The sequence below is a fragment of the Nicotiana tomentosiformis genome, chromosome 6, assembly GCF_000390325.3.
Source record: "Nicotiana tomentosiformis chromosome 6, ASM39032v3, whole genome shotgun sequence".
Classification (NCBI taxonomy): domain Eukaryota; kingdom Viridiplantae; phylum Streptophyta; class Magnoliopsida; order Solanales; family Solanaceae; genus Nicotiana; species Nicotiana tomentosiformis.
The window spans coordinates 117,844,461-117,872,456 of record NC_090817.1 but is presented as its reverse complement, the minus strand read 5'-3'; the positions used below and the strand labels follow the sequence as shown (position 1 = coordinate 117,872,456).

Genomic DNA, 27,996 nt, shown 5'->3' with positions numbered 1-27,996 from the left:
TCCATAGCAACAACAGGAATGGGAGTGACATAACCGGCAACCTTCAGTCTCTCATACAAATGGTCGATGGGTTCAGCAATTGGGGTGTATTGTCTGGGTGGTATGCGGTCAAAATTTGGTCTATGTTTTTGGTAGTTTTAGCGGGCTGGTGGTGAGTAGTAGTATGATGGCTGGGTGTTATAAGTATGGTAAGTGGCAGCGGGTTGTTGGTATCTGGGAGGTGAAGGCTAATATGTGGGTGGGGGTATTTGGTATGTGAGAGGAGACTTTGGACCTTGGGCCACCATCACTGCCCCTACTTCCTTCTTTTTAGAAATACCGCCTGACTGTAAGGCTTTGTTTGTAGCCTGGAGTGCTTCAAAATTTGTCACCATTCCACTCTTAATTCCCTCTTCTATTCTTTCTCCCAATTTGATGATGTCAGAAAATTTATGGTTTTCAATAACCATCAGTCTCTCATAATACTGCGGATCCTGAGCTCGAACAAAGAACTTATTCATATGTTCTTCTTCCAGTGCTGACCTTACTTTCGGAGCTTCCGACCTCCACCGAGTAGCATACTCGCGGAAAGTTTTCGTCGACTTCTTTTTAAGATTCTGAATGTAGAAGGCGTCTGGCGCATTTTCTGTATTGAACCTGAACCGATCCATAAAATCTGATGCCATGCTTACCCAATTAACCCATTTCTTCGGGTTTTGACTGATGTACCAAGACATGGCGTCTCCAGTGAGGCTCTGCATGAACAACTTCATGCGTATTCTTTCATCTTTGCCAACTCCTACGAGCTTGTCACAATATGTTCTCAAATGTACCTTCGGATCACCTGTCCCGTCAAACATTTCGAACTTAGGAGGTTTGTAACCCTCTGGAAGTTCTACATCTAGCTGAATACACAAATCTTCATAATTCAAACCCCCAATGCCTTTGCCCCCTTCGACACTTTAAACTCTGCCAGTAAGTTTCTTGAGTTCCTCCGCCATGTTCTTGACGATCAGGTCTTTCTCGGCGGATTCGGGTATGTATAGGGTCTGTTGTGGGGTGTGGGGTAAGGTTTCCACATATATGGGATTGGTTTGGTGGACTCCGGGAATCTGGGTATAATGGTGGTCATTGGTTGAGTTTTGCGGGTCAGGAGTAAGTTGTGGTGCATTCTGAGGTGTGTGGTATGTGGTTCTTTGTGGGTATTATGCCCGAGGTAGGCCTAAGCGGAATATAGGTTTGGAGAAAATTGATGCCAATAATTGTGTCATTTCATTAGTGTGATAAATGAACCAAATCTCTACTAAAACAACAATAATTATAAAGAGTTACTAATGGTGTAATGACCCAACCGGTTATTTTGACTTTTAGAACCCCGTTCCCAAAAAATTAAATTTTTCCGTATGTGCTTTTAATGATTTATGACTTGCGGGGATGGTTGGTTAGTGATTTGGAAGTGTTTGGGTTGAAATCGAAACACTTGGTTTCTTAAGTTGGCTTTAGAAGGCCAAGTTTGACTTCGGTCAACATTTTGAGAAACAACCCCGGAATAGAATTTTGATGATTCCAACAGCTCCGTATGGTGGTTTTGGACTTAGGAGCGTGTTCGGAATTTTATTTGGAAGTCCGTAGTTAAATTAGGCTTGAAATGGCTAAAATAAGAAATTTAAGTTTGGAAGTTTGGCCGGGGAGTTGACTTTTTGATACCGGAGTCAGAATCTAGTTCTGAATATTTTATAGCTCTGTTATATCATTTATGACATGTGTGCAAAATTTGAGGTCAATCGGACTTGATTTGATAGGTTTTGACATCGAATATAGAATTTGGAAATTTTAAGTTTCATTAATCTTGAATTTGAGCATAATTCGTGATTTTAGCGTCGTTTTATGTGATTTTCATATGATATTTTAGGACTTTTTGGTATATTTGGTTGAGGTCCGGAGGTCCTCGGGTGAGTTTCGGATGGTTACGGATCAAAAGTTAGACTTAAAACAGCTGTTGCAATTTTTCTCTTCTGCTGGAAATTCTGGGCTATGATCGAGCCCAAGATCGAGGCCCAAGATCGAGGCCCATGATCGAGGTCCATGATCAGACTCCATGATCGGACTCCCATAATCGGACTCCCATGATCGAACTCCATAATCGGACTCCATGATTGGACTCCATGATCGGAATCCATGATCGGACTCCATGATCTGTAAGTTATAAAAACATGGGGCTTCGTCCCATTTGCCATTTTTGACGAATTAGAGCTTGAGGAGATGCGATTTTGATATATTTTCAAGGAAAAACATTAGGATTCGAGCCAGTCAGAGTTGGATAATCGTGGAAAAGGACTTCTAGAGGATTAACTTAGAGCAAATTGAAGTAAGTCTCTTGTCTAATCTTGTGAGGGAGAAATTTTTCCTTCGACAATTAAAGTAATAATTGTTGCTATTTGTGGGGGCTACGTACTCACGAGGTGACGAGAGTCCGTGCATGGCTACTATTAATGTTAAAGTCCGGGTAGTTTAGGACTCAAAGCATGGATAGTTTACACGATACACGATACTTTGATAGTTTATTGTAGCTTGCGAAGCTAATTGATAAATTGAAAATCTTTGGAATTTAAAGAATTATTATTCCTGCTTGTTAAGGAATTATTGTTATTACTGTAAATGAGACTAATTGATAAATTGAAAATTTATTGGAATTGAAGGAATTTAATTAATATATTGAGAATTATTGCATTTGAAGGAATTTAATTATTTCTGTTGGTTAAATAAATTATTATAAGTTTTGTGAATCATGTTGATTTAGATATTCTAGTTTTATTTCAATTTTTATTATTGACCCATAGTGAGTGTCAAAGTCGGCCATCTCGTCTCTACCACTTCGAGATTAGGCTTGATACTTACTGGGTACACGTTGTTTACGTATTCATACTACACTTGCTGCACATTTTGAGCAGGACCTGATGCAAGTACTAGTGGGGGACCTATCGTCTTACACCCACGTTATCCAACGACATAGTAGTGAGCTGCCTTTCATAGCCGTTCTGCAGTTGCCAGTGTCTCTTCTTGTATTTTTCATTCTGTCTATTTTTATCTCAGACAGTATTAGAGGTTTTGTATAATCTACTAGATGTTCATACACTTGTGACACCAGGTCTTGGCACACACATTGGTAGAATTTGGAATTGTATTATTTTTCTTGGATTTAAGTTAATCGGTATCTTTTCTACTAAAATAATAAAATTTCTTAGGAAATTATTCTGAAAATAATTGATATATGTTTAATTTATTTGTTGGCCTGCCTAACTGTAGTGTTGGGCGCCATCACGACCTATAGGTGAAATTGGATCGTGACAACATGGTATCAGAGCACTAGGTTCACGTAGGTCTCATAAGTTATAAGCAGACCTAATAGAGTCTTGCAGATCGGTACAGAGACGTCTGTACTTATCTTCGAGAGGCTATATGGTGTTAAGAAACTACTTTTTTTCTTCATATTCCATCGTGCACTTAATGTAGTACTAAATATCCATCTCTTATTCTCTCACAGATGATGAGAACATGCTCTAATGAGGTTCCAGACCAGGGAAGAGCTACTCCCCCGGTTGCTAGAGGCCGAGGGAGGGCTCCGGCCCGTGTTATATAGTGAGGACGTCCCAGGACTATTCCAGTTATGCCGCAGTGGGTCTAGCAGAGAATCCCATTGTTGAGGAACAGTGTGAGGTGCCTGTGGCAGAGCCAGCTCCGGTGGATTTCATATCTGAACCGGGATTTCAGGATGTCATGGGTCGTATGTTGCTGTTCATGGACAATATGACTCAGGCCGATTTATTTCCGGCAGACCCAGCCACATCTCAGGCGAGCGGGGGAGCACAGACCCCTACCGCACAGGCTCATGGACAGATAACTGTTGTATATCAGACCCACAGTGCACTACCCATGGGTAGAGCCCAGCCAGTAGCAGCACCTACACCTGAGCCCAGGCCAGTTGCAGCCGCTGATCCTCAGAAACTATTGGACAAATGGACTAGACTACATCCTCCTGTCTTTGGGGGTGAGCGACATGAGGATCCCCATAATTTCATTGATCGGTGCAAGGATAGACTGTACAACATGAGGATATTGGAGTCTCATAGGGTAGACTTTGCTACTTTTCAACTAGAGGGCAGAGCCCGTAGATGGTGGCAGTCTTATGTTCTTGGCAGACCAACTGATTCTCCTCCCATAACTTGGAACAGGATCACCCGTATCTTCCTGAACAGGTATATTCCACCCTCTCAGAGGGAAGAGTTGAGGTTTCAGTTTGAGCAGCTCCAGCAAGGTCAGATGTCAGTGACCGATTATGAGGTGAGGTTTTCTGAGTTATCTCGCCATGTACTTATGATACTCCCTACTGACGCAGAGAGAGTGCAGAGGTTTGTTGCAGGTTTACATACCAGCATTCAGGCCACTATGGCTCGAGAGGTTGAGATGGGAACTTCTTATGAGCTAGTCGTGGAGTTAGCCCGCAGGATTGAGAGTGTATGTCAGCTTGGCCGAGAGCAGGTTACTAGAGATAAGCGGTTTAGGTATTCTGGAGAGTTCAGAGGTGCTCCGTCTGGAAGCAAAGGCCAGTTCGTGAGAGGGCTGTCCAGTAGGCCCCCATATCCAGCACCACTGCCTCCTCGAAGTGCTCTAGTGCGACCCTATCTCAGTGCTATACCAGAGAGTTCTTATCGCCCACAAGCTATTCTGGGTCCTCCCAGTGGGTATTCAGTTCCCCAGGGTCAGACTCTTAGTCAGCAGCCCATCGCACCTAAGAGTTGTTATGAGTGCGGGTATCCCAGTCACATACGGAGATTCCAAGCTTCGGGGTAAGCTAGTGCAATAGGGTCAGCAACCTATGATTACTGGACCAGTTGTTTCACCAGTTGTCCGACCACCAAGAGGTGAAGGACAAATGGGTAGAGGTCATCCTAGAGGTGGAGGTCAGCCAGTTGGTGCTCCGGCTCGATTCTATGCTTTTCCGTCCAGACCAGATGTAGAGGCCTCAGATGCTGTGATTATAGGTATTATTTCTGTTTGTGACAAAGATGCCTCAGTATTATTTGATCCAGGATCCACATATTCATATGTGTCATCTCTATTTGCTCCATTCCTGGGTGTTTCTTGTGAGTCCTTGAGTACTCATGTTAATGTGTCCACTCTTGTGAGCGATTCTGTTATTGTGAACCGGATCTACCGATTTTGTATTATTACATTCTATGGTTATGAAAGTATAGCAGATCTCCTATTGCTTGAGATGACCGATTTTGAAATTATTCTGGGTATGGACTGGTTATCTCCATATCATGCTATTCTAGATTGTCATGCCAAGACTGTTGCCTTGGCTATTCCAGCATTGCCTAAGTTGGAGTGGAAGGGTTCGTCTGTTAGTTCATTTAATCGAGTTATTTCTTTTATAAAGGCTCAACACATGGTTGAGAAGGGTTGTTTGTCTTATCTAGCCTATGTTCGGGATACTACTGTAGAGACTCCGGCTATTGATTCAGTGCCTGTAGTTCGGGAGTTCTCCGATGTATTTCCTTCAGATCTTCTAGGTATGTCACATGATCGTGATATTGATTTCTGTATCGACTTGGCTCCAGATACCCAGCCTATATCTATCCCACCGTATCGCATGGCTCCGAAAGAATTAAAAGAATTGAAAGAATATCTTGAAGAGTTACTAGCCAAAGGGTTCGTAAGACCGAGTGTATCGCCTTGGGGTGCACCGGTATTATTTGTGAAAAAGAAGGATGGAACAATATGGATGTGTATTGATTATCGCCAATTGAACAAAGTCACTATTAAGAACAAGTGCCCGTTGTCGCGTATTGATGATCTATTTGACCAGTTGTAGGGTGCTATAGTATTCTCTGAGATCAACTTGAGGTCGGGGTACCATCAGTTGAAGATTCGGAATTCGGATGTTCCGAAGAATGCTTTTCAGATTAGATATGGTCATTATGAGTTTCTGGTGATGTCATTCAGTTTAACTAACGCCCCGGTAGCGTTTATGGATTTGATGAACATGGTATTCAGGCCATATATTGATTCATTTGTCATTGTCTTCATTGATGACATCTTTATCTACTCGTGCGGTAAGGAGGAGCATGAATAGCATATGAGATTTGTGCTTCAGACGTTGCGGAAACAAAAGTTATATGCTAAGTTCTCTAAATGTGAGTTTTGACTAGAGTCTGTAGCATTTTTGGGGCATATTGTATCGGGCGAGGGCATTAAGGTTGATCCCAAAAAGATTGAGGCAGTTCAGAATTGGCATCATCCCACTTCGGCGATTGAGATCAGAAGTTTTCTGGGTTTAGCATGTTATTATCATCAGTTCATGAAAGGTTTTTCATCTATTGCAGCACCTTTGACCAAATTAACCTAGTAGGATGCTCCGTTCCAATGGTCCGATGATTGTGAGGTGAGCTTTCAGAAGCTCAAGACAGCATTGACTACAACACCAGTGTTAGTGTTGCCTTCCGGATCGAGGATGTATACAGTGTATTGTAACGCTTCACGCGTTGTCTTGGGTTGTGTACTGATGCAGGAAGGTCGAGTTATTACATATGCTTCATGCCAGCTGAAGTCCCACGAGAAGAATTATCCAGTACATGATTTTAGAGTTAGCAGCGATTGTTCACGCTCTTAAGATTTGGAGGCATTATCTTTATGGGGTGTCTTGTGAAGTTTACACTAATCATTGCAGTTTGCAGCATTTGTTCAAGTAGAGGGACCTAAATCTGAGACAGCGCAAATGGCTTGAGTTACTAAAAGATTATGATATTACTATCCTGTATCATCCGGGCAAAGCAAATATGGTTGCAGATGCCTTGAGTAGAAAGGCGGAGAGTATGGGTAGTTTATCTTTCATTTCAGCAGAGGAGAGGCCATTGGCTTCAGATATTCAGTCCTTAGCCAACAGACTTGTGCGGCTGGATATTTCAGAGCCCAGCCGAGTTCTTGCATGTGTTGTAGCTCAGTCTTCACTATTTGAGCATATCAAGGCTCACCGGTATGATGATCCACACTTAATGGTTCTTTGAGAAACGGTACTATAGGGTGGTGCCAGGGAAGTTACTATTGGAGCGGATGGTGTTCATCGACTCCAGGAGCATCTATGTGTTCCTAATGTAGATGGACTGAGGAAAAAGATACTAGAGGTAGCACACAGTTCTCGGTATTCTATTCATCCATGTGCTACGAAGATGTATCCTGATTTGAGGCAGCATTATTGGTGGAGACGAATGAAAAGGACATAGTTGAGTATGTGGCTAGGTGTCTAAATTGCCAGCAAGTTAAATTTGAGCACCAGAGGCCAGGTGACCTACTTCAGCAGATGACTATACCAGAGTGGAAATGCGAACGCATCACTATGGACTTTGTAGTTAGGTTGCCGTGGAGTTTGCAGAAGTTTGATGCAGTTTGGGTCATTGTTGACATGTTAACCAAGTCGGCACACTTTATTCCTGTTGTGACCACGTATACTTCAAAGAGTTTGGCCCAGATATATATATTCAGGAGATAGTTCGGTTGCACGGTGTGCCAATTTCTATAATATCAGATAGAGGCCCTCAGTTTACTTCACATTTTTGGAGAGAAGTACAGAGTGAATTGGGGACCTGTGTATAGCTCAGCATATCCTTTCATCCACAGACCGACGGGCAGTCAGAGCGGACAATTAAGATTTTGGAGAATATGCTCAGGGCATATGTGATTGACTTTGGAGGTCAGTGGGATCGTTTCTTGCCTTTGGATGAGTTTGCTTATAATAACAGTTACCAATCCAACATCGAGATGACTCCATTTGAGGCTTTGTATGGTCGGCGATGTCGTTCGCCCATCGGGTGGTTTGAGCCTGGTGAGGCTAAGTTACATGGTACTAATTTGGTGAAGGATGCCTTGGAAAAGGTAAAGTTGATTCAGGAGAGATTTCGTACAGCACAATCCATACAGAAGAGTTACACAAATCAGAAAGTGCGTGATTTATCCTTTATGATGGGTGAAAAAGTTTTCTTGAAAGTTTCGCCGATGAAGGGAATCATGAGATTTGGGAAAAAGGGGAAATTGAGCCCAAGGTTTATAGGCCCATTTGAGGTGTTGAAACGAGTTAGGGAGGTTGCTTATGAGCTTGCATTGCCACCTAGTCTATCGGGAGTTCATCCGATTTTCCATGTATCTATGCTCCGGAAGTATCATGCCGACCTATCACATGTGTTAGACTTCAACACAGTTCTGCTAGATAATAGCTTGGGTTATGAAGAGGATCCAGTTGCTATTGTTGATAAACAGGTTCGCCAGTTGAGGTCCAAGAGGATTTCTATAGTAAAAGTCCAGTGGAGGGGCCAACCAGCCGAGGAAGCGACTTGGGAGGCCGAGGAAAACATGCGGAGCAGATATCCACACTTATTCAGCATTTCAGGTTTAATTCTAAACTCGTTCGAGGACGAACGTTTGTTTAAGAGGTGGAGAATGTAATGACCCAACCGGTCATTTTAACTTTTAGAATCTCGTTTCCAAAAAATAAAACTTTCCATATGTGCTTTTAATATTTATGACTTGCGGGGATGGTTAGTTCGTGATTTGGAAGTGTTTGGGTTGAAATCGGAAAACTTGGTTCCTTAAGTTGGTTTTAAAAGGCCAAGTTTGACTCCGGTCAATATTTTGAGAAAATGACCCCGGAATAGAATTTTGACGATTCCAACAGCTCCGTATGGTGATTTTGGACTTAGGAGCGTGTTCGAAATTTTATTTGGAAGTCCGTAGTTAAATTAGGCTTGAAATAGCTAAAATAGGAAATTTAAGTTTGGAAGTTTGATCGGGGAGTTGACTTTTTGATACCGAAGTCGGAATCTAGTTCTGAAAATTTTCATAGCTCTGTTATATCATTTATGACTTGTGTGCAAAATTTGAGGTCAATCGGACTTGATTTGATAGGTTTCGACATCGAATGTAGAAGTTGGAAATTTTAAGTTTCATTAGGCTTGAATTGGAGCATAATTCGTGATTTTAGCGTCGTTTATGTGATTTGAGGTTTCAAATAAGTTCCTATGATGTTTTAGGACTTGTTGGTATATTTGGATGAGGTCCCGAGGGCCTCGGGTGAGTTTCGGACGGTTAACGGATCAAAAGTTGGACTTAAAACAACTACTGTAATTTTTCTTTTCTGCTGGAAATTCTGGGCTATGATCGACCCCAAGATCGAGCCCTATCGAGGCCCAATATCGAGTCTCATGATCAAGGTCCATGATCGGACTCCCATGATCGGACTCCATGATCTGTAAGTTATAAAAACAGGGGGCTTCGTCCCATTTGCCATTTTTGACGAATTGGAGATTGTGTAGAGGGGATTTTGATATATTTTCAAGGAAAACATTGGGATTCGAGCCAGTCAGAGTTGGATAATCGTAGAAAAGGACTTCTAGAGGATTAACTTGGAGCAAATTAAGGTAAATCTCTTGTGTAATCTTGTGAGAGAGAAATTTTCCCATAGGTAATTAACGTAATAATTATTGCTAATTATGGGGGCTACGTACGCACGAGGTGACAAGAGTCCGTGCGTAGCTACTATTAATGTTAAAGTCCGGGTAGTTTAGGACTCAAAGCATGAATTACTTATATATATATATATATATATATATATATATATATATATATATATATATATATATATATATATATATATATATATATATATATAGTGAACTGTTAGATAAAAAATATTAAAGGATGGAAATCTCATATACTTGATTTTCTGTTTAAATTAATTAATTTTTAAGAGAAATCGTTCTTTCTCCCGAATTTATCTTATAATAAATATACTCTCCTTCCGGAGGTACATAAGAAAATGTCCTCATTTCTTGTGAAGCGGGCAGAATGCCTCGGCAGGATAGATGCATCTATGGATCGTACTGCACGTCCCTCGGCAGTGTACACGACACTCTGGATCGGGTCATACGACCTCGGCAGAAATCGTGCTTAATAATAATAATTACATGATACTTTGATAGTTTATTGCAGCTTGCGAAGCTAATTTATAAATTGAAAATCTTTGAAATTTAAAGAATTATTATTCCTGCTTGTTAAGGAATTATTGTTATTCCTGTAAATGAGACTAATTGATAAATTGGAAATTTATTAGAATTGAAGGAATTTAATTAATATATTGAGAATTTTTGCATTTGAAGGAATTTAATTATTTCTGTTGGTTAAATAAATTATTATAAATTTTGTGAATCATGCTGATTTAGATATTCTAGTTTTATTTCAATTTTTATTATTGACCCATAGTAAGTGTCAAAGTCGGCCATCTCGTCTCTATCACTTCGAGATTAGGCTTGATATTTACTGGGTACACGTTGTTTACGTACTCATACTACACTTACTGCACTGTTTGTGTGGGACATGAGGCAAGTACTAGTGGGGGACCTATAGTCTTACACCCACGTTATCTAGGGGCATAGTGATGAGCTGCCTTTCTGAGCCGTTCTGCAGCTACCAGTGTTTCTCCTTGTATTTTTCATTCTGTCTATTTTTATTTCAGACAGTACTAGAGGTTTTGTATAATCTACCAGATGCTCATACACTCGTGACACCAGGTCTTGGCACACACATTGGTAGTAGGGGTGGGCATCAATCGGTTCGGTTCGGTTTTGTAGAATTTTGGTTCGGTTAATTCAGTTTTCGGTTTGTGATTTTAATAACCAAAATCGAACCATAATAACTTCGGTTCGGTTTGGTTTATTCATGTTCGGTTCGGTTTAATCGGTTCGGGTTTCGGTTTCAAGCCATGGAAAAAAATTTATTTTATTTTTAACGACGAGCGTTTATCATCATAATTGTTTCGATATATTTAAGACGATAAGTTTTAAAAGTTTTATAGTTACACAAATATTATAGTAATATATTTAAGACTACAAACTTAAAAAATATTTATGTATTTCTTAAATTTTATGATTAATCAAACATAATTATATAAAATAAAACGAACAGAGTACTTTGCTGCAACAAAAAAACTAGATTTTGAGTAAAAAATAGAGCATGCACACTAACATAGGATCTCCTGCTTTGTGTGAATCTAAATGTGCTTATTCAAAGCTAATTTAGAACCCAAAAAAAAAAAAAAAAAAAATTCAAAATTTAATGATGCAAATGAAGAATAAAGTGCAAGCTTTAATGCCAATGATTTCATAGAGCATGCAGTATGGAAAGCTTCAAAAGGTACCTAAAGAGAATATATGTTGAGACAAAGCTAGCTAGCTAGGTATTCATAAATATTATAAGGCATACTTTATTTTCACTTATTACTTCAAAGTTTCCAAAAGAAAACAAATGAAACAGTAAATTATATATGTATTATTAATGTCTCGATTCACTTTCTTTCCCAACACAATGGTGCCTCGCAGTGGACAAAGCCTACTAGCCACCTCTGCCGAAATTTGGTTTTTCAATTTTTCGGTTAAACCGAAAATCGAACCATTAAAACCGACCACCGAACCGAACACCGAAATTTTTAAAACTATAAACCGCAAACCGACCGAATAAACCGAAAAACCGAAACCGAATAAATCGAAATTTTCGGTTCGGGCGGTTTTTTCTGTTCGATCGGTATTATGCCCACCCCTAATTGGTAGAATTTGGAATTGTATTATTTTTCTTGGATTTAAGTTAAACGGTATCTTTTTTTAATTTCTTAATATTGCTTGTAAAATAATAAAATTTCTTAGGAAATTATTCTGAAAATAATTGATATATGTTTAATTTATTTGTTGGCTTGCCTAACTGTAGTGTTGGACGCCATCACGACCTATAGGTGAAAGTGGGTCGTGACAAATGGCATTTGCCTTATTACAATTAAAGTCTAAAACGAATCTAGAAAGCAAATAAAATATTATTCCTAATCTATTTGGTCCCAGAGGGACCTTCTCCATGCTTGCCCTTCTTAGCTCCATCAATCAGGTTCCCCGGGTCGCGCATGTCCAACAACAGATAAGCCCTTGCTAGATGCCCTCCTTCGTTGCCTTCTGTATTCTGACAGTCTGAGACCCTTTTCTTCATCTTTCCCTCAAGCTCCATCACCCCTGCTCCAAATATTCCAACCTCTCTGTTGATTTAGTAGCAATTTCTTTCCACTTTTTGATTGCTTCTTTGTCCACTTTATATTGTTCCAAAATGCTTGGCTTCAGACTCGAAAACCCTTTTGCGCAACATCCTGTATTTGACTTGTGCCTCAGCAGCGTCGTCTATGACCCTATTCCTCAAATTAATCCCTGGCTTGACATCTTTCGCTATATCATCTACCAACCATGATGGGTAGAAGTACACATGGCCGGCGTGATACCGATCTGGCTCGATGGTATCTTTCTCCAGAATGATCTTTTTATGCCACATATGCTGTGCCTCGAACTTGAATGGAATGGTGTTCCCTTTGAATTCTGCTTTGTACTGGACCATGTTGGAACCCCGAGGTATAACCTGCTTTCTCCCAGCTTCCCTCATAACCCTTATAGGAGCATAAGGATAGATTCCTCTCAACCCGATTAGCACTAGATGAGGAGTCTCTCTTGACCTGATAATGAACTCGCTGCTAGGGAACCATTCGAACATCCAATGCACTAATTCATCAGTCAAATTGCTGAAGAAACGTACCCAGCTCATAACATTTCCCGGTTGCGCAAACCTATTTGGGATAAAAGTCATTCTCTTCGTATGATGATAGGCGATGTGGTCATTCCATGGTCGTCGCGGAGGTTCTTGACGGTATTCACCTCTCTGAAAGTGTTCTAACAACCATACCTGCAGCAACAGATTGCAACCCTCAAAGTGCCCATAACCTTTTTTTGCAACGGTCTAAAGCCCGGTACATCTCAGCCAAGATCATAGGGACAATGGTATAAGTTTGCCCCTCAATTCCCTCCATTAAAGTCCTGGCGACCATAGTTAGGCAAGTGTGGATCCTTTCTCCCTTCATCGTAAATATCAGCATTCCCAGAAAACAGACAATGAATACAAAAACTCGGCGGTGTGTCCAACCCAAAGAAGTAATGGCAAGTTCATCATGGTAAAGGCGATATGACTTGTTGTGCCCATAACGCTCATAAAGGAACTCAAATGGTATATAAGACTTCTTCAGACAGAGTAACTCATCATTTTTCTTGAAACACATCATTTTCAAGAAACCTCGGGAAGTACGATTTTTCGGTACCAACAAACCAGGGCTATCCCATGGGAGTCCAGTGAAGCCTCCTATTTTCTCTAAAAGAGGAGTCATTTCTGTCGCCAAAACGGAAGACGACTCTCTTCTCATCCCAAAACATGGTGGCGGCCTCAATTAATGCATTGTTTGGCTGAATGTCTAATAAAGAGGGTAAATTTCCGAGGACTCTTTCTACATGATTTTTGTCAATTGGTGAGAGGTTTTTCCACCAATCCAGCAGCAAAGGTGGGATATTTTGAACCATGCCAAACCTGGGGACTTCGTGCCTCATTTCTGCAAAATAAATAAAGTTAGCCTCCCCCCCCCCCGGGATTTGACTATTTACACATTAATGATTGGCATACGGGCATGTTTTCTCTAAATAATGCACATATAGTGATGATATCCATTGGGATTATGGAAATCCCGGCGGACTTTGGACAAGGCTTGCCTTAGCGGGTTATCACGCGGACAATGTTCTAACCCATACTAGGTTTGGACATAATACATGCACAGTTAATATTAGAGTAGGATTTCTAGAAGAGTCTAGACCAGTACCCTCAAGCGGGCAACTTGAGAGGGAAAGGCACAGAACCGTCGACTGCACCGCTGATCGACTAGTTTTACCGCAAATAAGCCTTTCTAAATTTAAAGGGTTATTTCGGAAGAGTGCGAACACTCATCAAGCACCGTTATGGTATTAATTGGGCACGAGTAGAATATGATATGGAGCATGCTTTATGCAAAGATAAACAACACGTTGTCAAATATTTTGCATGATGAAAACAGTAAATGCAGTATTAAAATGAAACGTAAAAGACATGAAAAAAAAGGAAAACAATAAAAAGTTAGTTCGTGCAATGTGAAAATCATAAAAAGTAAGCGAGGGAGTAAGGGTGGGGAGAAATATGGTGTAGCAATTTAGAAGGCGACTTGGAGCAAATAAGTACTACTAAAAAAGGAATACGCATGTTAGAGATAATTTGAGCAAAGAAGGGAAAATAAGGGAAGGGATTTGCATACTAAGACGAATTCAAATAGAGGGAGAATAAGGGAAAGGGTGTGCATGCAACAATAAAAAGGGAAACAGGGGCGGGATATTCATGTAGCAGCAAAATAATAAAAGAACAAGGAAACACGTTTATCAGAGAAGACTAATTCATATAAACCAAGTTTGCTATGGTAAGGGCCTAAATATCCCCAGCAGAGTCGCCATGCTGTCGCGCCCCGTTTTCTCGTGAAATCGGGCCTCGACATGTGACAACTCTTTGAAAAGAGGTATTAAAAGAGGAGAGTCGCCACCTAACGGTTTTTAAGGTGCGTTAGGGCACCTATTTTCATATGACTCGGTTTGACTAGTTTGCATTACCAAAGATCGGGTAAGGGCTCGAAATTACCTCGAGGAGAAGGTGTTAGGCACTCTTCGAGGTCCACAACTGTGGGTCCCGACCAAACTCGAACTATATGAATTAGTCAGATAAACAAAGACAAAGAAAATAAGAAGTTTGGGAAGTTTTATTATCAAAGACTTTGAATAAATACAAACACTTGATTCAAAGATAAGATGGGAGTCCTAAGTTTTTTAGCCTAAAGGATCACCCCGTGTAACATAAATAATACTTCGTAACTCCCTCAAGATGGGGTGTTACTCGTATTATTGAGCGGGCACAGACTATCATCTCCTGCTACCCGATTACTATCTTTAAGTTATTACCTAAAGCGCACTAGTTGATTCTAAATCGTTCCTTATGCGTGCACTACCCGTCCCATGCCTATGGTCCAGGAGGCATTTGGACCTCTATTTTTGGGTGGTTCTAGACTTGACTTAGGCTGCTCAAAAGTATTAAAGCTAGGCGACAATTCAAAATAAATAGGATTGCAATTAGATCCAATTAAAGGCTCACATTAGCCTCCGCAATTAGGCAAATAAATGCACGCAAACAAATTTTACATATTAGGCAGTTTTCAGAATTGAAGGGATTGCAGTTGTTAAACTCTATAGGCATGCTTTCTAAATGATCTGATTCAGAAGCGCAAGCTATTTTTAGACCTAATGATTTCCAAATTACCAATTGGTAAATGCCAGATGCTGCTAAGTGGCTTATTACAGATTATCAGCGGACACATCTATAAGCATGATTTTTAAGTGATTTATACAATAAAAAATATCGAAACTTATTGGAAATGCTAAAAATTATTACGCTTCCTAATAATTGCGTGGATAAACAATAAAACAACGTGTGAAAAGCGAGTAGTGATGTCCTACGAGTATGATTTCTAAAGCTTGGCGATTGGAACTGATTCTCATACAATTAGCTCCTATAGGCATGCTTTCTAGATGGACGATGAGATTGCAATAGCGAATTAATTAGTTAAAATCCTATGGGCATGATATCTACTGAGCAGATTAAGGAGCAGTCATTAGCAATTATTTCCTATAAGCATGCTGTCGAGCAACACAGAGCAGTAGACACAAGAATAGATAGAATACTCATGCATTGACAACATACTAATTATGTCAGTGTGTGATCCCCTAATGACATGATTTCTAATAGTGCCCAAAGAGATTTACATATAACAAGTCAGATAGCAAATAGATCACACAAATCCTATAAACATGCTTTCTACTCTTTTTCATGCAAATATTAAGAGATATCCATTTTTCAATTTCACTATCACCCCAATTGTTATTACAGAATTATTACAGGCCCAATAATGAATAAATTACAAAGTAGTACAAGAAATAACAGTAAGCCCAAGACAGGCCCAAAAGATATCCATCACTAACAAGCCTTCAACTAAGCTCTTTCTCCACACAGATCTCAACAGAGCCCAAAAATCATAGGAGAACTCGAACCAAACTCAACAGTCATGGTTTGATCATAGGATCCATGAAACAATCACTTAAACAAGTCAATTTGCACAATAAACAGGCAGAAAGAAGGACAGAACTGAGTAGTAAGCAAAATGGACCCCGAGCAGTGCTCACACTAGGGAGGTTAATAGAGAAAGCTTTAGTGGCCCTGGCTTTCGTCCGGCCAAGAATTATAGGTTTAGAATAGGGAAAACAACCAATGAGAATAAAAATAGTAGTCAAATAGCAGAGTTTAAAGAAGTGCATTTGCATTTTAGGAACATGCATTGCAAGAGTGATCAGACAATGAACATATCAACATCGAGGGTAAGCAAACTTAAGAGACGGGTTAATATCATAAGTCCACACTTAGCACATTGAGGCAAGGAATATTTGTAAGAAAGCAAGGGGGATTATGGCTTCCGAGATTATGAAATTAATAAGCAAGGCATTATGCCAAATAGGACAAACCACATAACATTAACTTAACAGGTTCAAGCCTAAGGGTCAAATTATGCTAAGCACCAGGGGTTGATCAGTGCAAATCACACCAATAAGGCAAACATAATCAAATGTTATAGGGAACACAAGTTAAAAAGCTATTCTAAAAGGTTCCAACTAGTTGCTAGGGAGTACAGAGTTGGGCAGGGTAAGGACATACTAAGTGATAAAATAATCATAGGAGCAACTCATAGCTAGAATGAGGGTTTAACATAGATTGGGGCATATCACAGATACAAATCAATAACTATAGAAATCCAGGACAAGACAGGAAACAAATTGATGTCATATAACCAATGTAAACACTCAAAGTACCAATACATTAAGCTAAACGAGCTTCAAATAGTCTAAATTGTTCAAGTCAAACACAAATACATTTTAGAATTGACAATTTAGGCATGAGCAAATGCTAGAGAGGTTCATATTATAAACATAGGTACACATAGAGATAGTCTAGAAACACATTAGGTTATGCAATTTCAGAGGCACGAATATCTAACCAGGAACATAAGAGAATGAATATTGCAAAGGCTAAGAACTCACCAGTTACTGATTGACAAGTAGACAAACAAGAAAAGAACAGAATAACTTTGAATGTCAACAAAGCAGTATAACATAGGTCCTTAGATACGTCAAGTTTCCAAGGGCTTCGAGGAACCCAGGGCAGTGCTCACACCCAAGGAAGGTCGAAAAAATAGGAATTCCGGTGGCCTTAGCTTTCAGCCGGCCAAGAGCCAAAGTAAAACAAGAGAATAAGCGAACAACATAGTGAAGATCTTTAGCTTTTTAGTGGAAATTTTGTGATTCCAGGTCCGTCCAAAAGGGAATGGGGGAGGGGTTTATATAGCAGTCAAAATCGAGCAAATATATAAGGAAACAAAATAATTTAAGCAACAAACAAGGAAAAGAAACATGCAAATCGATTTGAAATCAATTTAAGAGAAAAAATCTGTAAACCCTAGTTTTTTAGGGAAAGTGTAAATCAGTAGAATCCAAACAAAATCGAACTCACACAGTATAGTATTGAACGTATGTAGACGAAATAGTGCTCAAAATCAAAGATTCGAACCACTTTGGTTCGATTTCGGAAGATATTGCATGCCATGTTTAGGCAAGCGCCTAGGTAACATCACAAACGGACAACCAGTACCAAAAGAATTCGAATATGGCAAGAGAATGGTAGTCAAATCCCATTATCAGTGGGATTAGGATAAGGGATTAAGGGGGGGAGGGTGGGCTAGGGTTCTCCATAAGAGAGAATTGGAGAGTTGAGCGTTTAGGGGCGGCAGATTAAGGAGAAATGGGTAGGGTTCTGGGTTAGGTTAATTTAAGAGGGGGGAGTGGACGATGGCCGTTGATCTTGAGAGATCAACGGTTGAGATAAAAAATTGGACGAGCGGGTCGTTTAGAAGCGGGTCGCGACCGGGTATTAGACATGGTTCATTTTGCTTTGGTCTGGGGTAATTGGTCTAGGTATTTGAGTGTTTGGGCCATTCATTTAGTCCGAAATTTGTTTAAAAATTGGGCTGTTGTTTAAATACCCAAAATTAATCAAAAATAATTTATAAAAATAATTAATAAATAACAAAAAATATTATTTGTGTACTAAAATATTTGAAAATAAAAACTTAATATTATAAAAATATAAAAGCTATTTTGGCATAAATAATGTAATTATACATGAATATAGGCTATTATTGTAAAAATATGAAATTAGCCTAAAAATGCAAATACAATTATAGAAAAAATAAAGTAAAATATTATAAAACATATGTGTTGGTGTAAATAATTAGTTTAGATTATTAAGTCATCACAAAACAATTTAAAGTATAATTGTTAGATATTTATATAATAAAAATGTAGAAAGAAATTAATCTAGAGCTTTAAAAATTATGGAATATTATAGAAAAATACTTGTATAGGTTTGTAAACTAAATGATGATGCAAATATACCATTTTGAAAGTATATATGCATTTTTAGAAAATATGAGGGAAAATTTAGGTTCAACAGACATATAGGAATAAGTAGATCCTCGATCAAATAGAACTGAAACATCTCTATGGTAAACTGGAACAATACTTGTGATCATGGCATCTGATGACTCGGACTCAGGCCTAGCTGGAAAAGCATAAAATAGGGACTAGGCCCCATCACTCTGAACCGCGTCCCCTGGACGACCTCTAATTGGCTGGCCTCCACCTCTAACGATCCGACCTCTACCTCTAGCTGTCTAACCCTTGCCCCTAGCTGGCTGGGCGGGCGGTGGTGCAACCGGTGCCGGTATGATGGCACGAGAATCCTACTGAGATCTGTTACTCGACAACCTAGGGTAATACCTCCTAATGTGACCAATGTTCCCACACTCATAACATCCATCATGTTGTTATGGCTGCTGAAGCTGAAGCTGGCCCGAACTGGCCGGATAACCATTGTAGTGACTCTGGAGTGGTGGTGCACTGATAGGAGCTGAATGTTCACTAAATGCTGGCTGCACAGAGTAAGGCATAATAGGAGCTTGACTCCCTGAAGTATCATGAGATGCCTGAAGTGCTGAATAAAATGTCCTGGGAGGATGACCCCTACCATAAGTACCCTGCCTCCAGATGAGGCGCCTCTGAAATTACCAAAATGACACGACCTCTTATCTGACACTGGCCCTCTCTCCTGAGCACAAACTAAATTGATCCTCCTAGCAATATTCACGGTTGTCTAGAAGGAAATATCACTCCCTGTCTCCTTGGCCATTTGAAGCCTGATAGTATAAGTGAGTCCATCAATGAATCTCCTTACTCTCTCCTTTTCAGTAGGAAGCAAGATGATGACATGACGTGCTAAGTTCACAAATTGGGTCTCATACTGGGTAACAGTCATACTACACTGCTGGAGACGCTCAAACTGCACGCGATATTCCTCTCTTAGTGTAATAGGAATAAACTTCTCCAGAAATAGTTGTAAGAACTGATCCCAGATAAGTGCAGATGAATTCGCTAGTCTAGCGAGTACATAATCTCTCCACCACCTCTTGGCAAAATCATTCATCTGAAACACAACAAAATCGACCCCATTGCTTTCAACTATTCCCATGTTCCGCAGTACCTCATGGTAGCGGTCAAGATAATCAGAAGGTGTACCACTAAAGTGAACTAGAAAGAGCTTAGTAAACTTGTCCAATCTCAATAAAGCCTTAGAAGACATGGCGGGTCTATCACCGGCCTGTGCCGCAACAACTGGTTGAACTATCCCAACTGGCGGGACTACTGGAGCCTGATACTGGGGAGCCATCTGCTCCGGAGCGGGTGTAGTGGGAGTTTGTGCTCCTCCCCCAGCCTGTGAGATGGCTTGTGCCACCGGAAATGTACCATTTTGGGCCACACCCTCCATTAGGCTCACCAAACGGACTAGAGCATCCTAAAGTACTAGAGTAGCTATGAATCCTTCCAGGACCTAGACTGGTCCAACATGTACAGTCTGGGCTAGAACCTCCGCTTCGAAATCCACTTGAGGCTCCACAACAGGTGATGCTGCTCGAGCTCGAGACTGGGCTTTGCCTCGGCCTCTACCCCTGGTCATAGTTGCCACATGGGGCTCTGGTCCCTATCCGTCGGTAGATGTATTACGTGTTCTCGCCATATGCGAGAGAATAATAGTAGAATGGTTCAATCATCGATGATAGAATAAAATCGCACGACAGAATAAGAAAGAAGTGATATTGTTCCTAAACTTCATAGCCTTTGAGAGATAAGTACAGACGTCTCCGTACCGATCCTTCAGACTCTACTAAGCTTGCTCATGACTCGTGAGACCTAAGTAACCTAGTGCTCTGATACCAACTTGTCACGACCCGAAATTACACCTTCGAGACCGTGATGGCGCCTAACATTTCACTTGCTAGGCAAGCCAACGTTAAAATAATTTAAACCATTTTTAATAATTCATCTTAATTAAATAGTAAAGAAACCATCAACCAGAATAATATCTGAATTTAAATGAACAAACCAAAATAATAACGATGTCTAAATACCATCCCAGATCTGGAGTCACACGTGCACGAGCTTCTAGAATAATATAAACAAGGGTCTGAACAAAAATAAAGTTGTCTGAAAGAAAGCACACAGCTAAGATAAAATAGAAGGGGACTTCAGAGTTGCGAACGTCGTGCAGCTATACATCAAGTCTCCTCTGATAGCGGAATCCAAGCAAATCTACAGTACACCGCTGGGACCAACTCCGGTATATGCACAAGAAGTGCAGAGTGTAGTATGAGTACAACCACCCCCGTGTACTCTGTAAGTGCCGAGCCTAACCTCGACGAAGTAGTGATGAGGCTAAGGCAAGTCACTTACATTAACATGTACGCAATAATAATGATAATAACAGGGATAGAGATAAGACAATTAAATCGTATCAAATATTGAAGTCAATTCAGCAGTCATAAACCTTCAATTAATTTCCGTTGCGAGGTGCAACCCGCACCAACAATATAAACTTAGAATAATTCTGTTGCGGCGTGCAACCCGCTCCAATAATATAAACTTTTAGTTTAATTTTGTTGCGGCGTGCAACCCGCTCCAACAATATAAACTTAATATAAATCTGTTGTGGCATGCAACCCGCTCTAATAATATAATTTAGCAATTCTTAAATGTAAAAATACTCCAATAAATACCATATTTAATAAGAAATTATTAGGCAACAAGGCATACAAAAATTATGATTTATTTAGGAAACAAGTAATAACAAGTAGTAATTAATTGTGAAAATTAGGGAGAAAATAGGTAATTTAATATTTAATATGCTAAATATCAAGTAGCAATTAATACACATAAGTCAAATAAGCATGTAGCAATTATAGCATGAATTCAAGACATGATATTGGACAAGGAATATGAGAGAAATAATTAATATAATAATTAATTTGTGATTTAAGATAATTTATAATTTTTAAATAAATATGCAAACAATTAATTTGACGACGTATAGGCACTCGTCACCTCGCCTATACGTCGTTACACATGAAATTCACGTAACAAATAATTCAAGGGTTCTATTCCCTCAAGTCAAGGTTAACCACGTCACTTACTTCGCTTCGCAACCAAATTCAAGATTCCAATAAACCTTTGCCTCGCGAATTGGTATCCTAAAGCTTCAAATATAGTCACAAACAATCCAATATACTCAACACGAATTGTAGGAATTAATTCCATATGAAATTACTAGTTTCCCGAATTAAAATCCGAAATTCATCTAAAAAAAAATTAATAGTAGGGCCCACATCTCGAATCTCGGAAAAACTCACAAAATTCGAACACTCATTCCGAGACGAGTCCAACCATATAAAAATGATCTAATTCTAATGTCAAATGGACCTTCAAATCCTAAATTTTCGTTTTTGGAAAGTTTTATATAAATTCCAATTTCTTCCATTCAAATCCGAAATAAATGATGAATATAGACATGAGCTTATGAAATATCATCAATATATGATAATAAACACTTACCCAGTCCGAAGTCGTGAAAAACTTCTTCAAATCGCCCAAAAAATGAGGTTTTAAAACTCAAACAAAAATTGGCGAAATGATTGTTCGATCCCTTATGTTTCTGTCAATTTTCGCTTTTGCGATGAAATGGTCGCATATGCGGAGTTGCTTTTGTGACTGAAAATGCCGCTTCTGCGAAGAAGCACTGGCCAGCTGAAGCCTCGCATCTGCGGAGGCATTTTTCGCTTATGCGAAATCGCTTCTGTGATGCCAAATGCGCATTTGCGCTACCTTTTGCTTCTGCGAACGCAATGTCCGCTTCTATGGACTCGCAGAAGTGTCTAGTTTTCCACTTCTACGGCTCTCTTGCCCAGATCCTCTACTTCCGCTTCTGCGATGGACTTCACGCTTCTGCGGCCAACGCTTCGCAGAAGCGAACACACTAGAAGTAGCAAATTTCAGAATTTGCTTAAGTCCAAAATTTGATCTGATTTTAATCTGAATTACACTCGGGGTACTCGGGACCCCGTTCGAATATACCAATAAGTCCCGTAACATAATACGGACTTACTCGGGGTCTCAAATCACGTCAAACAACGTTGAAATTACAATTCACACCTCGATTCGAACTTTTGAGTTTCAAACTTTTTAATTTACAAAACTCATGCCGAAACATATTAAACGAATCCGGAATGACTTTAAATTTGGCGCACAAGTCATAAATGACAAAACAGAACTATTCCAACTTTCGGAATCGAAATCCGAGCCCGATATCAATAAAAGTCAATTTGTGGTCAAACTTTGAAAGTCTTTAGCCTTTAGATTTCTTGTTTCCGTTAAATGTCGATAATTCGAGTTAGGGACCTCCGAATTCGATTCCAGGCATACGCCCAAGTCCCAAAATGTTAAGTACTGCGCTCAAGTCCCAAAATGTCAACTTAAGTGAGTTTTAAAGCACTATTTCACATTTTAATAAATTTTTCACATAAAAATTTTCCGAAATTTTTTTTGGATTGGGCACGCAAGTCGAGGAATACTGAAAGGTGCTATTCGAGGTCTCTGAACACAGAAATAAAAATTAAACTTAAAAATAACCTTTTGGATCATCACAAATTCAAAACAAGAAAGGATAATTTTAAGGGATCATATAAACAACAAATATACTTCAACAAGGGTAAGTAAAATGGAGGATTAAGAAAAGTAAAATCACGTAAAGTAGGAAGAAACCACCCAAAAGTGACTAAATTTAATTAATAGTCACGAGAAATGTACAAACTTATTAGAGGAATTAGGGCTACACCTCTAAATACCTTTTTGAGTTTGATTCTTGATTATTGACCTAACCTCTTAATAACAACTTTATTTTCATCAAACAATATGTTACACAGAGAAATAATAGCAACATCTTATTTGACCTTTGAACAATCCATATCTGGTCTAATCTTGAAAAGAACACGCGCGTGGCATCGTCCCGCCAGACCGTTGGCTCGTGCGAGTTCTTCGGGTGTGGCACTAGAAGCAACGCCCTTGACGCACGAGCAAAAACTCTGACGATCAAGAGTGGTCTTGGCGACAGTGAGGAGAGATTTAAGCCCACCGCAACAATCTGGTGGCAGAGTTCCGCCACCAAGTACGTAACCAATGCATGGCTGGAGGCTACTATACACTGTGTCACATGAGAGTAATGCCTTTGTCTGAAGTGCCGCAACCAGCACTGTGCAAACAAGGAGCAAAGAAAGTGGTACCAATTTAGAGTTAGTCATTGCCTTAATTGGAAATATATTCTTGTTGAGAAAAGCTTAGTAAAATTTACGTATTTATATATAGTACACGCACAAGTTTTGTTATTTGTCTTGGGCATCACAGCATGCTGGATATTTCCTTGTATTTTTGCTCTTGTTTTGTTGTTAACTCTAAAAGGAATACTGAACTATCCATGTTTTTATCATTGTAGGAAGCTCATAAAAGTGTATGTGGAAATTTTTATTTATTTCTTCCTTCCTTTTCAAATTATGGGACAGTGTGTGACAAATTAATCTGAAATGGAGGAGTGTTGATTCCAAAACTGTGTAGGTCATTAGCTACGTTTATCCATCTATCAATTGGTCTTACTTTGTTAATTTCGCTATCAAATATTAGATTCTCTTTGTAGTAAATTATAATGCAAACAAAATCACATGCCTCGAGTGTGTCCTAGGTAATCAAGACAGCACTACATTGATCCTTACTAGGATTGAAGTCTATTTCATTTTATTAACTCTTGTTCAGGTAAAGATACTTCCTACTTGTTATACCAAAAAAGAATTGTAAATAACTGTTTGTCAAGGGGCAAATTCAAAGTTATATTTATGAGCGGTATGACTAATTTTAGTTTATTCAACTATTACTAATTGACCAATAACTTAAAGTTTTACTTAAAACTACATGAAAATGATTATTTTTTAAAGCCAGAGCCGAAATGTGGTTAGAAAATATTATTTTTACCAAAGATACATCTGACTGGTTACCAAACTTCTCCATTTAAAGGATTTTACACAAATAGCCGGTCTAATTACTGTTTATTTTTTAAACTAGCGTACGTATATTATATAGGAGTAATAATTATATATAATTACACACATATTATATATGAATTATACATATATTATATATCCGCTGTCTTTTTAAGTTTAAGGTTGGGTAGGCGGCTATTTTAGTTAATTCTTCCCTTTTTTAAATGTATACTGGGTTAGATGTACCGTCAAGCCTGGGCTAGCCCATTTTATAGCCCAGATCGCGATGGGTTTCAATAAGTATATTTTTCAAAAACCCTAATCCTTTGTTCACCATAGCCACGGACGGGGCACAGAGCAGCAGCGGGAGAGGGAGAAAGGAAGAGGGCCGTACAGAAAATGGTGACCTACAAAGTAAGCTTTTTAAACTTTCTTTTCTCTTCTCATTTCTTGCGGTTCAGTTGATAACTCCAATTGTGCGTATCTTTTTTCTTTTTTTTTTTTTTTTTTTTGTTGTTGTTGTTCGGCAGTTTCATCAGTACCAGGTGGTGGGCAGAGCTCTGCCAACAGAGAACGATGAGCACCCAAAGATCTACCGAATGAAACTTTGGGCTACGAATGAGGTCCGTGCTAAATCCAAATTTTGGTTAGTACCTGTGCCAACTATTCATTTTTGATTTAAACATATTATATAGTTAAATGTGTGTATTGGAAAATGACTGTTACTGAATAATAAGGTTTTGGTTGATTTGGTGGAGAAAAGGTACTACTTGAGAAAGTTGAAGAAGGTGAAGAAGAGTAATGGGCAGATGCTGGCTATTAATGAGGTATGCTCTTCATATCTATGTATTTATGGATGAATCAATCGGATTTTACTGCACTTCTGGTATCTGCTTATGTATTTGTTTTTTTTTCATGTCAACGTTAGTACATTGACTACATCTTAATACCAAATTAGTTGAGTTCTTCGGAGGATTCTGTCATATTTATGCTATTTTTATGGTGTCCTCCTTTGTTTGGGCTGGGATCTGGCTATACTTTGTAAAGCTTACATAGGCGCGTTTTTTGTTTTCTCTAGTTCCCCGAAATTGATTTTGTACTTCACCTAGTATCCAGTGTCTATTACCTACTTTTGCTTCTTTTTAGTCATTGAAATAGGAAATGTAAATACTAGCTTATTGGATTTCTGTATCTGATGTTTGTAAAGGTGAATTTCAAACAGTTGACCTGCCAATTAGAATGTATAAGGGCATTTAGATTATGACCTTGGTACTTGTGAGGATGGTTTTCTTTCTACTACTTACATGATATTGCAGGTATATGTGATTTCCTTTTTCTGAAAGTTTTGTGTTGCAAATATGGATGGAGCTTCCTATTTCTTTCACGTTGATTACATTATAGCCAACTAGAGGGAATTGCTGTCTCGCCAATCTTTTCAATGATATATTTCAGTCAATTTATTTAATAACATCGGTGTTTGGGCCTGCCTTTTTATCTGTGCGTATTGGGAACCGTATTCTCGCTTCTGCCTCTTCCAACTATTCCTAGTCTTACAAGTTACAACAGCTGCTTTATTGTTGCACCACTCTTCCTTGAGGAATTTGAACTGTAGTTACATTTTTACTTGATGCTCTTAGGATCCAGAACATATTATATACTATTGCTATTTATTTACACACACACACACACTCTTTGTTGCTAATTTGCATTACAAAAGAGGTGTTTTATGGTGATATTACTCCTTTCATGTACCCCTTGGAGATGAGGGCTTAAGTTGATGTGCTGGGTGTAATGATAAAAGCAAGTTGGGAACAGGATGAGTAACAGAGGGAGCGAGCTAGAACATGTATTGTTATTGACAAGTCGAGGGGGGAGAGAGTGAGGTGCAGGGAGCCACGGAGTCTGGGAGTCAAACCCTGTAATGGGGCTTCTTGAACTTCACTTAAAAAGTGGTATATTACTTGTATGCTTGACTGAAATGTTATTTGTCTCTGTAGATCTTTGAGAAGAATCCAACTAAGATCAAGAACTATGGTATATGGCTGCGTTATCAGAGTAGAACTGGGTACCACAACATGTACAAGGAGTACCGAGATACCACTTTGAATGGAGCTGTGGAACAGATGTACACTGAGATGGCTTCACGTCACAGGGTCCGCCATCACTGCATCCAGATCATCAAGACAGCCACTATTCCAGCTAAGCTATGTAAGAGGGAGAGCACCAAGCAGTTCCATGACTCCAAAATCAAGTTCCCATTGGTGTTCAAGAAAGTCAGACCACCTAGTAGAAAACTCAAGACAACATACAAGGCTACCAGACCCAACTTGTTCATGTAACATGTTAGGTCATTAAGTTAATTGAGAAGCAACTTTGAATTTATGCAAATTTTGTTGCACTAGTTGGCCAACAAAAACCTGTGTCTTTTTCTTTTGTTATAATTCTAGCCTTCTAGTTATCAGACAGTTTCGTCCTCTTCGAGTCCTAAAAAATTGTTTGTTTCAACAGTTTCAGTTAGATTCTGTGTTCTCTCAAGGATAATTTTGTCATTTTGTCATTAACTTCATGCATAGAGTTGATTAGTATGCCATCACTTTGCTGATAGATCATTAGCTACGTTAAATTCGCTATTGAATATTTAAATTCTCTTATTTCCTTATTAATAAGATGTATTTATAGCCGTATAAATGGTATGGCAGATTTCAGACCGCATGTATCAAATGTTTTAGTGTTACACAAATGCTGCCAAGTTAAACTAACACCGCAATATTTTTTGAACGGAGGGAGGTAGTAAATAACAATGCAAACAAAAACACATGCCTTAAGTGTGTCCCAAGTGATCAACACAGCCAGAAATATGGTTGGCTACTACATTGGTCTTTACTAGGAAATGAAGTCTAAAAAAATTCATTTTATCAACTCTTGTTCGGATAAAGATAATTCCTACTTCTTATACCCTTTTTTTTTTTTTTTTTTTTAATGTAAATAACTGTTTGTAGAGGGACAAAATCAAAGTCATATTTGTGGCTTTAGTTTTTCCACCTGTTACTAGCTGCGGTGAAATGAACAAATATCGGCCTTCAATCATAATTTACAGTGAAAGAAATATCCCAAAACATTTTGAACAAAAGAACAAAAAATATATGTTAATCACAATTGATACACTGTGTCCATATTGAAAGGAAAATCACATCGATCATAATGGTTACCAAACTTTCAGAAAGGATTTTTTTTTTTTAACAAAAAAAACTTGTGAATCTTTTAGACCACGATCTAAGTATCACTTTTGAGCAAACTGAATTTTTTACGAGAAATATTGGACTACGGTTTATAATTTTGTAAGTTATAGCTAATGTTTGATGATAATTTAATGTTTATCTGTAAGGTTAAGTAATATATGAGCAAATATTAGACCCGAGTCTAATATTTTCCAAATGAGTAATTTTTCAAGGGCTATATTTGCACAGCTTTTAAAA

The 27,996-nt window shown here is 39.0% G+C and overlaps 3 protein-coding genes across 3 annotated transcripts; 1 reads left to right on the top strand and 2 right to left on the bottom strand.

Annotated features, from left to right (window-relative positions):
- Positions 1-227: 227 nt before the first annotated feature.
- On the bottom strand, positions 228-980 carry LOC138894648 (uncharacterized). The gene is made up of 2 exons (XM_070179361.1): positions 948-980; positions 228-884 (listed from the first exon to the last, which is right to left on the bottom strand). Exons 1-2 carry the CDS (start codon positions 978-980, stop codon positions 228-230), a joined length of 690 nt encoding a protein of 229 aa, XP_070035462.1.
- Positions 981-23,434: 22,454 nt separating this feature from the next.
- On the bottom strand, positions 23,435-23,791 carry LOC104102985 (non-specific lipid-transfer protein 1-like). Its single transcript, XM_009610848.2, has one exon. The coding sequence runs from the start codon at positions 23,789-23,791 to the stop codon at positions 23,435-23,437; it is 357 nt and encodes a 118-aa protein (XP_009609143.2).
- A 997-nt stretch (positions 23,792-24,788) lies between these two features.
- On the top strand, positions 24,789-27,055 carry LOC104102983 (large ribosomal subunit protein eL20). Its single transcript, XM_009610847.4, has 4 exons — positions 24,789-24,934; positions 25,051-25,166; positions 25,284-25,347; positions 26,518-27,055. The coding sequence occupies exons 1-4, from the start codon at positions 24,920-24,922 to the stop codon at positions 26,857-26,859; spliced, it is 537 nt and encodes a 178-aa protein (XP_009609142.1). The 5' UTR covers positions 24,789-24,919; the 3' UTR covers positions 26,860-27,055.
- Positions 27,056-27,996: the final 941 nt, after the last annotated feature.